The sequence below is a fragment of the Pelodiscus sinensis genome, chromosome 15 (genome assembly GCF_049634645.1).
Source record: "Pelodiscus sinensis isolate JC-2024 chromosome 15, ASM4963464v1, whole genome shotgun sequence".
NCBI classification, from domain to species: domain Eukaryota; kingdom Metazoa; phylum Chordata; order Testudines; family Trionychidae; genus Pelodiscus; species Pelodiscus sinensis.
In genome coordinates, this window is record NC_134725.1 from 38,343,423 (window position 1) to 38,353,249 (window position 9,827).

Sequence of the window (9,827 nt, forward strand, 5' to 3'; positions counted from 1 at the left end):
ATAACCACAATTCTTCCCATTGACACAACAAAGATGCTTGGGAGAAAGGAAGCAGCAGGTGGCTTGTGGCATTGCTTTTCTGTTTCCCTATCCTATTTGACACCCTGGCTCCCAAGTAGGCTGGTGTGACAAGGGAGTATCCAGCTTTCATGTGAGTTCTTTAAACATACAAAAATTAAAGCAAAAACCCAGATCAGGGCAAATAATAGAGCAACTTCAATGATTCATGTAATTACATTTGTCTCATGACTGGCTTTTGCTGTGAACAATTTGCCCAGCTCTTAAGGCCAATAGCTGCATGAACCCCGCTAGCATCTGCAGCAGAACTGCTATCAAAAGGCCTGGCAACCTCATGGAGCCCCAAGTAGAGCAGTTGCTGGCAAAAGGGGTGAGTCAACAGCCTGCCCATGTTGGATATTTGGGGAGTTGTATCTTTTTGGCACCATAAAGCCCTGTGTCCGTGCTGGGCTTTGTTTTCCATTCTCGCTGGGTGCCGGCCAGCCAGAGCGATGTGCATGATTAGCCGGTGGATAGGAACACAAACCGCGACTGCTTAGATGGAGCACACTGGTCGTGTGGAGCCATGTGGCTCCAGGGACTGACATGAGGCCACATTGTATAGTGCAGTAGCTGTGCTCTGCAAATAGGCGAACATTTCTGAGCCTTCAATTAGTGCCTTGAGACTCCTAATGAGAATGGGGCAGCATAGTTTAGGCACAGAGAGAGCTTCTGCCCTGAAAAGTTTGCAATCTAAATAGACAAGTCGGACAGCTGGAAAGAACAGGCATAGAGAAGGAAAGGCCACCCAGCAGCTCGGTGTCAGAGCTGGGAACAGACACCAGGTCTCCTGTGATCCTCTGGACAACACTGCCTCAAAAAACCTGTGATACTATGGGATAAAGAGCCCTCACTTCCCCAGAGCTATACTGGATCCAGCATGGGCTGGAGCCTCCGGCCTTGCTTCACATGGTAGCCTGAAAAATACAGTAACCACTTGGCATAATGTTTTGCTTTGCACTGCCCTTGGTTTTAGCATGAAAACATCAATAAACTGCAAAGGTGGAGTTTTCCAGAGAACCTGGCCAGGAACAAGGGGAATGTGCTAATGCAAAATTCAATATTAATGTTCTGCCAAAGACTGGGACAGTTTTTTAAGGGAAAGCCAGAAGACATTGAATAATGTTTCCATAAACCGCTGCAAGCCCTCTCTATTGAAGTGAAATCTAATGGATGCAATTTACCAGACATACCTGCTGCATCAGCATCAAAACAATGTGCTGTCCTGTTCAGAAATAGCTCATAAATAGTGCTGGTCCCATTCTCCCTTTGTCACAACTAACAGACTCCAGAAGAGGTAGTGGTAGCATCTCTGCTTGGATTTGAATGGGTTTTTAGCAAGTAGCACAGGAGTTTTAGAAAAAGGTCTTTTACCATGCTGGGTATTTTGTTAAAATGTGGGAGAAATGCTACAAAAGGGCTTTAATTAACCAGGACACTAGTTGAACTCAGTGTCTTTATTTTTCCTACCCACTGACTCTTCCAAGCCCTGTTAAATTAAAACTGTTTAAAAAGGGGGCAGTGGAGGGAGGGAGGAAAGTGAGAAAAAAATGATAGCCAGCTGTGTCATGTTCAAATCGGAATGTGCTTGAATGTATCTCTTCAGATTCTTATATAGCACTCACCATTGTAACGGTGGAGTGCCTAAAAGGGGGACAGTAATTTTAGCCCCTGGGTTGGATTGTGCTTGGATATGGTAACAGTTGAGGTGGCTTTTTGCACAGGCAGAAAGAGAAGCATTAAGCAGAGGCAAACTCTGCAAGCTGAAGTTAACTGAAAATGAGGTGCATGTGTCACAGTGAGTTTAATTACCCATCAGACCAACTTCCTGGGTGCGTGGGTGTGTGTAATATGGAATTCTCTTGTTTTCAGTCTCTGTTGTGGCTGTCTAATGCAGCCACAAGTATCACTGGGCTCCGTGCAGGGACCACTGGATGAGGAGGGGTTGTAATGTAGGAGGATGGGTGTTCAGAAGGGAGCTGTGAGTTTATGAAGGCTGTGCTCCAGTCAAAGTTCTTTACCCAACCAGCAGCTGTAACTTTCGTAAAATAATTGTACAGCCTTTGTCAGGGTGACCGTGTTAACATTTTTCCATTTGGGATCTTTCAGGCACAATGGCTGAACCGCAGCATTCCCCTGAGCCAATGGCTGCTGGGGAGAGCCCCAGCGAAATAGGGGGCAATTACAAGGTATAAAGGGGATGGCCAGTCATGGACTAATGTTGTGTATTGCTCCAGATCCCTCTTGAAACTCAACAGGCATCCCCTTGTGTGCGACTCCTGCTTGCTTACGCTGAATGCTGCAGCTTGTGTGGGTAAAAAGGGAGCGAGCGGACTGTGTGTTAGCATTACCCTCTCCTCTACTCCATCTGGCCCTTGCTTGCCACAGCTAGTCTCTCCAGCTTGGTTCCCACTGGTACCTCTGCCAGACGTGCTGCTGGAAATGGGGAAGGGGCTTTCTGCAGCGTCTGCCAATCCTGTAGAATCCCTAGTCAGCTGGCTGCTGCTTAGCACCTAGCTGGTGAAGAAAGCAAATTCTGTCCCCCAGCAGAGCTTTGCTACATTTGTCTGATGCGTAGTGCTCTCCAGCTGGGGATGGTGGCAAAGTCCTTGAGGATAAATACGAATGCTCCTCACAGGTCTGTGTCTATGTTGTGTGATCTCCATGTACGGAGAGAGGAGTGGGTCTGAGCTCCCTAAGGCAGGGGTGAGCAAATACCGGCTCGTGGGCTGGACCTGGTCTGCCAGGGTTAGTCCCTGGTTGAACCCACACCGCTCTATTTACCTGGGCCTCGACACTCATAGGGGGTTGCACCTCGTTGGCAGCATATCACCGTTCCAGCCAATGGGAGCTGTGATTATCTCATATCTGTGGAGATGCGGCAGCAGCCTATTAGGGGCTAAACCTGGTGAAGCCCTGCCCTGTGGTGTGAGGGCAGAGCTAACAGCTCTGCTGTCAGACTTGGAATAAGAAATGTCAGCTCAGCCCTGCAGATCTTGTGTGGCGCAGTGTGCGACAGACCACGGAAGCCTCAGTTGCTCACTGTGGCTCCATGTTGTGCCGGGGACATGTCCCTTGGGAGAGCAGGAGCAAGAGGCGCAGTGTCCTATGCTTGCAAGGTTCGAGTGGTAACCCTCGTGAAATATTAGAAGCAGCTGTTACCTTCCTGTGGTGACAGAGCCTCTCCCATCTCTGCTCTAGCCAGCCACGGCACTGGTGCTGCTCCTGCATAAGTCCTAGGCCACATGATGACTTTCGTGGGCCCGAGGCACTTTTGCCTTCGTGGGTCCCTTCCTCCATAAAAAAAATTATTACAAATTATTTTTGATATAACTTTAAATACGTCAACATTTTTTTTTCTGTTTTAGGCAAAAATTAATAGATTTTCGCGGGCCCTAAAAGTTCCTTTTTTCCCCCTGATGTGAGAATAAAAACATTTTCTTCGACCCTAAAAGTTCATTTTTTTTTCTTCTGATTTTAAAAGAAATTAAAACCTTTTTGTGAGCCCCTAAAAGTATTGTGGGCCTAGGCACTGTGCCTACAGTGCCTCATGGATAAATCGGCCCTGGTAAGTCCAGCACGACAGAGCCCTCGTTCCTATCCGATAGCTTCTTACACAGGGACCCGACCACTTCACCCTGTCCTCGTGGTCTCTCCATTCTGCAGTGGCAAGCCTGCTCCACTGGAGGGCAGGGATGGCAAACACAAGGCTCTGCGGCTGTTCCCTGCCAGGAAACCTGGGAGAGAATAGAGCAGGAGACTGGTTGGGCTCTTGGATTCCTGTTCCTGGCTGCCCCGCTCGTCTCCGGAAGGCTTGGAAGGTTGGCTGTCCTCCCTCCCCCAGGGCCCGGCTTTCTGTTCCTCATTGGTGGCTTGGGTTGGGAAGAGGCTCCAGGGGAAGGATGGTGCTGGCATCGTTGGGGTGAGTTGTGCTGAGTTCTCACCCTGTGGCCCTTCTGCTGCTGCGATTCCTTTCTCAGAGATCTGCCGGCCTCTCGCACCCAGGACTGAAGGACACCCACAGTGAAACTCCCTGGCAGCAGCCACTTTGCCATGTGGCCGCGATCCTGCGTGTTTTTGAATGGCTCCAGCCCAGAACCCTCCAGCCCAGCCTGTGACTGAAATCCCAGACCCCCGGAGCCCGCACAGCTCTGAGGTTGTTGCAAGTGGGGAGTAGGCTTCGGTTTCAGGTTTGGCTGCTACTTAGCCTTGCCAGGCCCCGCTGAAAAGCAAACCCCTTCCAAGCCAGCCAGAGTTAATGACCCGGGAAAAGAGCTCACGGATCTGGAGAGAGCAATGAGTGGGAAATCACGTACCACAAACCAGCCCCTGGGGCAGGAAACCACAGACCGGAGCAGAGTCTCTGGTGACTTTGTCAGCGTGATGTGTGGCTCTTGGGTCTTGCCTTTGAATTGATCCTGGAAGACAGATGTTCACTGTGCAGTCAGAGTTTCAGCCAAGTGCTGATGACATGTCACATCTTGTGGTATTCATCAGATGTACCATGGTCAATACTTGGCTATTACGCTAACCTGGAGTCATCCATCTCTCTGGAGAGTGACGTGCAATAGGCTGGATGCCAACGTGGGCAAGTCAGAAATGAGCAGATGCACTTTGTGAATGGGAATGTGTCGGTGGTCTGAGGTGTAAGGAATTCAGACCAGTTCTAGTGCAGCACTGACAGCCAGAACCAAACCTGGGGCCTCTGGAGCTTAGTGCAGGAGCTGTTACAGCTTGAGCTAAAGGCCAGCTGGCTCCCAGCGAAGACCATAGCACAAAATCATTATTCTCTCTGTAAGTGGTCTCAGTGCCCCTCCATGGGACAGTGACCCACACGCAGCAGGTGTGTGGGTGACAGTAGCACTGCCCAGCTAGTGTGGAGTGAAACTCGCAGGGCTCAAAGTTCCTGTACAAACAGGATATCTGAATAGGTCACTGGGATACCCAGGCCTGCCCTTAGGGCAAGGTGAGCAAGGCAGTTGCCTTGGGCCCCACCTGCACCAAGCCCAAGTAAAAGGGAGCTGGTGCTGGGCAAGTTTAAAAACTAGCTCCCCTCTCAGGCCAGCTGCTTGTCACCGCCTCTGATACAGAGGCATCAGTGCGCTGGCAGCCAGACCCTCTCGGGGGGCAGGGAGGGAGTGGGTCTGAGCTCCCAAACCCAGCACGGGCTGGAACTGAGCTGGGCTGCCTGCCTGCCTGGCTCATAATGCACTTTAAATGCAGAGCTGCAGCAGGGGTAGGTCCAGGACCCAGTGCAAGCCAGGACTTGCTGGCCAGCCTGCTAAAAAATGTACTGGCATAGGGTGGGGGAAAAGTGTGTCATCAACAGCATTAACCAGTGAGCTTTTGCTTATCCGTTAATCAACTACACATCCCTAGAATATGTCCAGTGAGTGACTTGTGCTGCCGAGGGGTGACATAGCCCAGCCTGAACTGGGTTTGACTTAAACTAGAACATCCACTGTCAATGTGCCACCTTGGGCCCTGCAAACTCTTTGGCCAGACCTGGGGATACTGAACAGTTGGCTGCAGAACTAGGAAAGGGCAGTTCATTTGGAAGAAGACTGACTAGCAAGAGCAGCAAAAGGTGATTTAATCACCCGGCCTGCTTTGCAGCTGTTTGTGACTGGAGAGAGAGGGCATGTGTGTGTGTCAGAGAGAGAGAATGCAAAATGGCCCATGTGCATTAGTTCACTAGTGCCAGGCCTGGCTTCCTGGCAGGGAAATGCCCAGTGTCCACGCCTGTCTGACACAGCCAACAGGAGCAGACGGGGTGAAGCAATGCCTCCAAGTGCATGTGCTATGACCCCTCCCTGTTCAACCTCTGCCTGCACCTCACATCTTGTCTAGCTTGCCCTGTGTAGCCAGTAGCACCCGGCTCCGGCCAGGCTGTATCCACGGAGCCTGAGAGTGTCACCTCTCCTTTCAGATCACCATCTTCGAGCTGGAGAATTTCCAGGGCAGGAAACGAGAGCTGAAGGAGGAAAGTCCCAATGTGACCGAGGAAGCGCTGGAGAAAGTGGGATCAGTCCAGGTAGAGTCAGGCCCGTAAGTACAGAGAGCCAGCCGGGGAGCCCCACAGAGGTAGAGGGCAGTTCCTGTACGCCTGGTGTTTGTGCGGCCACCCAGGAGAGATTCCAATGCAACCCAGCTGATTAGCAGAGCATCCACAGCCAGGTTTTGTCTTTTTCCTGGTGGTGCACATCTGACCATGCCTCAGTGCACATCAAAATTTATTCCACACATGGATGAAAAAAATTAGAGGGGACATTGCCCAGCGGTGCTTTTTGAATGGAGGAGGGGGACTTACTACACTCCCTCTGAAAGCCCCAGCCCAGTCCCGCCTGGAGGGGGAGAAGCGGGGGGAAGTGGGGCGGCCTTGTGGAGTGCATGCTGCCCAAGCACTGCCCGACCTCTCCCTGCAGGTGGCTCGGGTTCGAGCGCCAAGCCTTCTGCGGGGAGCAGTTTGTGCTGGAGAAGGGAGCTTTTCCGCGCTGGGACTCCTGGTCCAGCAGCCACAGCAGCGAGAACTTGATGTCCCTCCGCCCCCTGCAGATTGTGAGTGGGGCTGTGTAGAGCCGGGAGGGCCCCAGGGAACCCTGAGGGCAAGCTGTGGCATGGGGCCTCTTGCAGCCCAGCAGAAGCAGCAGATGTGGGTGGAGCAGGCACTGCAGGGGCACAGCAGGAGCTTGGGGTGGAGGTGAGCAGCACCCAGGGGTTGTCCTGAGCCTGCAGCCTCACGTTTCTCTGCGAGATGCTTCTTCCCTGAGCTCTGCCCTCTGGCACACTCCCCAGGGCTACCTCATGTTAAATTTAACCCCGACCCTCCCCCGTGGCAGAGCCTGGGCAAGGCCCCCCGTCTCCTCTCCCCATTCCCCTACATAGCTCACCCCTGAGGGAGCTGGAGGGGTGGGGCCTGCCTCACACCAGTGTCCCCCACGGAAGGGGGTGGGGCATGTTTCTTTGGCCTTCAGCAGCCAGTTCCCAGCTCCTGTCCACAAGCAGAACCCGGGATCCCTTGAGGTAGCACCAGGCCAGTTTGGAGCCCACCAGGCTGCTGCCACGTTTCGTGGTGTGTGCGATTGTCTCAGCCCAGAACAAGGCTGATCACTGCCAGGGCGTCTGGGGGGCTGCTTGTGGCTCAGCGCTCCACGGAGGCGAGCCTGTGCCTCCTGCCCCATCAGGGCTGTGCTGGCTGTGTGCATAGGCAATTCCCGCCCTCAGTGGCTGGGCATCCAGGGTTGCTGGGGCAATCGGACGCCTGTCGTATCTCCACGGCATGGGCAAGTGGGGTGGCTTGTTCGGCTTCTCCATGTGGCCTGGGCTGGTCTCCCAGCAAGGGCTGCAGCAGGGCCGGGGGAGAGCAGCCTGTTTACTCCCTGCAGGACAGCCGCGACCACAAGATCCACCTGTTTGAAAATGCAGATTTCAGCGGGAGGAAGATGGAGATCGTAGATGACGACGTGCCAAGCCTCTGGGTTCACGGGTTTCAGGACCGCGTGGCCAGTGTCAAAGCATTGAACGGAACGTAAGGGCAGCTCCTGGGCAGCTGGTGTGTGCCTCTGACACCCAAGCACCCCCTTACCAGGGCCGGCCCAAGGGGTTTAGGCACTTTAGGCGAAGTAGGACTTTGGCACCCCCTCACATTCAATAATTAGGGGGAAGCAGCAGGGAAGCACTGCCTGTTGTGCTCCTGCTGGGCTGAGCGCTGTCTGTACCCACATTGGAGGATGCTCCCTAACATGTTAATTGCAGACATCATGTGGTGGATGGGCACAGGGCAGGGCTGAGGGGGTGGGACAGAGGAATACCTGGCAGCACAGACTAGCACAATGGGCTGCTTTCAGGAAATAGCAAAACAAAGTCCCTGCTACAACCTGACCCCACTCCGTGAGCCAGGGTGAAATCTCTCCCTTGCTCCCAGCCAGCCATCAATCAAACCACCCACAGGCCAGGTGCAGGAGCAGAACTTGACCCTTTTGTCCAAGTGTGGCAGCGTGCAGGGCCCAGAGCCAGCCTGTCCCTGGTGGCTGGACAGAGCCCCTCCTTGGGGCGTGTGGCTGTCTACCAAGCAGCCCCTAGCCCAGGCACAGAGGTACAGGTTGGAGGTGCCAAGGAGTCACAGCTTTCTGTATTTGCAGGCCACGGGTCCCATTGCAACAGGGGTGTAAGAGCCTGAATCAACCCATGGAAGAAGGTGCCATGTGCCCTGGGCTGGGGGCTTTCCTGGCTGGGTTTCCCCCAGGGGCTAGGATTAGTACTGGCCTGTTTTACTTTGTCTGCAACAGCTTGGCCTTTCTGAATCCGCTACCCCCTGCCTCTTTGCTCCACCAGGCTGGAGTCAGGGAGGGTGAAACCCTTCACCATGGATGGGGGAAGTACAGTCCACTTGTGTCCCTAGGCTGTTGCGGAGGCGGGAAGGTCACCTCTGGCCATGCTGAAGCCTGCCCTGGGACAAGGAAGTCCCTGTGAGTAGGGGGGAGCTGGTGCCCCTGTTCCGCTGCTGCCAGGAGCACAACCTGCACCTGCCCTGATGCCTGTTCCTTGCCAGGCATCACCCGTCTCCTCTGGAGCTATGGGCACCTGCTGGTCTGGGGTTGCCATGGTTCATCATGCAGTGGCCTAGCACCCCCCTCAGTCCCAGGAATCTGGAACCATGTAGCAGGGTCCTTGGGCTTACGCTGGGGGGCAGGATCAGCACCAGTGCTGTGGCTGACTAGTGCAGAGCTGGGGGAGGCACCAGAAGCAGCAATGCTGAGGGCTGGGAGCAGGGCTGCCCACTCTGTGCCAGCAGGACCCTGCACTTGGGGAGCTTGCTTTGAGTCGGCCGGGCGGAGGCTCTCATCTCGTCTTCCTCCCCCACAGGTGGGTGGGCTACGAATACCCTGGCTATCGAGGCCGGCAGTACGTCTTTGAGCAGGGCGAGTACCAGCACTGGAACGAGTGGGATGCCCACCAGCCCCAGATCCAGTCCGTGCGCCGTGTCCGGGACCAGCAGTGGCACAAACACGGCTGCTTTGAGAACAGCTGAAGGGTGCCCTGGTGCTGCCTTGCTTAGCCACAGCGCCCTGCTGCCACCTACCCGAGGAAGGGGAAGCGGGTGTGATTTCTCGCCCTCGGGCCTTCTGTTAAATCTTCTCAATAAAGCTTGCAGCTGGAGGTTGCTGTCATCTGGCGTGTTCCCACCTTGTGTTTGCAAGTCAGCCTGGGCAAGGGCCGGATACTGGGGTGGGTGTTGAGCCAGTGTTCCCTGCAAGTGGAGCATTCGTGTAGCCTCCCAGGAGAGATGCAGGTGCCACCCAGCTGATTAGTAGAGCACCAGCAGCCTGTGTTTCTACGGGTGGTGCACATCCACACATGCCTCAGTGCACAGAACAACATTTATTTTGCACGTGGATGGAAACAATAACAGGGAACATTGGCACGGAAGCTGCTGAGGTGGCTGCTCTGCAGCTCTGCCTTCCTGCACCTTCTGGCATGGCACAGGGGTTCCCAGCCTAGGGGCATGACTACCCTGCCGAAGTGGAACGGGGTCCTAGCTAGAAGGGAGGGGTCCCAAGAGGAAAAGACTGAGGAGTGCTAAGCTCTGCCTTCTCCCCACTCACACCAGCCCCATAGCACAGGCTAACAGGGCTCTTGCCTCCATGGTGAGCACTTTGGTCGGTTTGGCCTGCCATACGCAGCTGGCCCAACATGTCCTGCTGCTGCAAGTGGGCACTGTTATGGCAGCTGGGAGGTGCCTACAGCTCCACAGAAAGGCCTGCCATGTG

General features: G+C 54.3%; 1 protein-coding gene across 1 annotated transcript; it reads left to right on the top strand.

Moving 5' to 3' along the window:
• Nucleotides 1-2,000: 2,000 nt before the first annotated feature.
• Nucleotides 2,001-9,209, top strand: CRYBB3 (crystallin beta B3). Its single transcript, XM_075898869.1, has 5 exons — nt 2,001-2,246; nt 5,987-6,105; nt 6,483-6,615; nt 7,443-7,585; nt 8,923-9,209. The coding sequence occupies exons 1-5, from the start codon at nt 2,172-2,174 to the stop codon at nt 9,086-9,088; spliced, it is 636 nt and encodes a 211-aa protein (XP_075754984.1). The 5' UTR covers nt 2,001-2,171; the 3' UTR covers nt 9,089-9,209.
• Nucleotides 9,210-9,827: the final 618 nt, after the last annotated feature.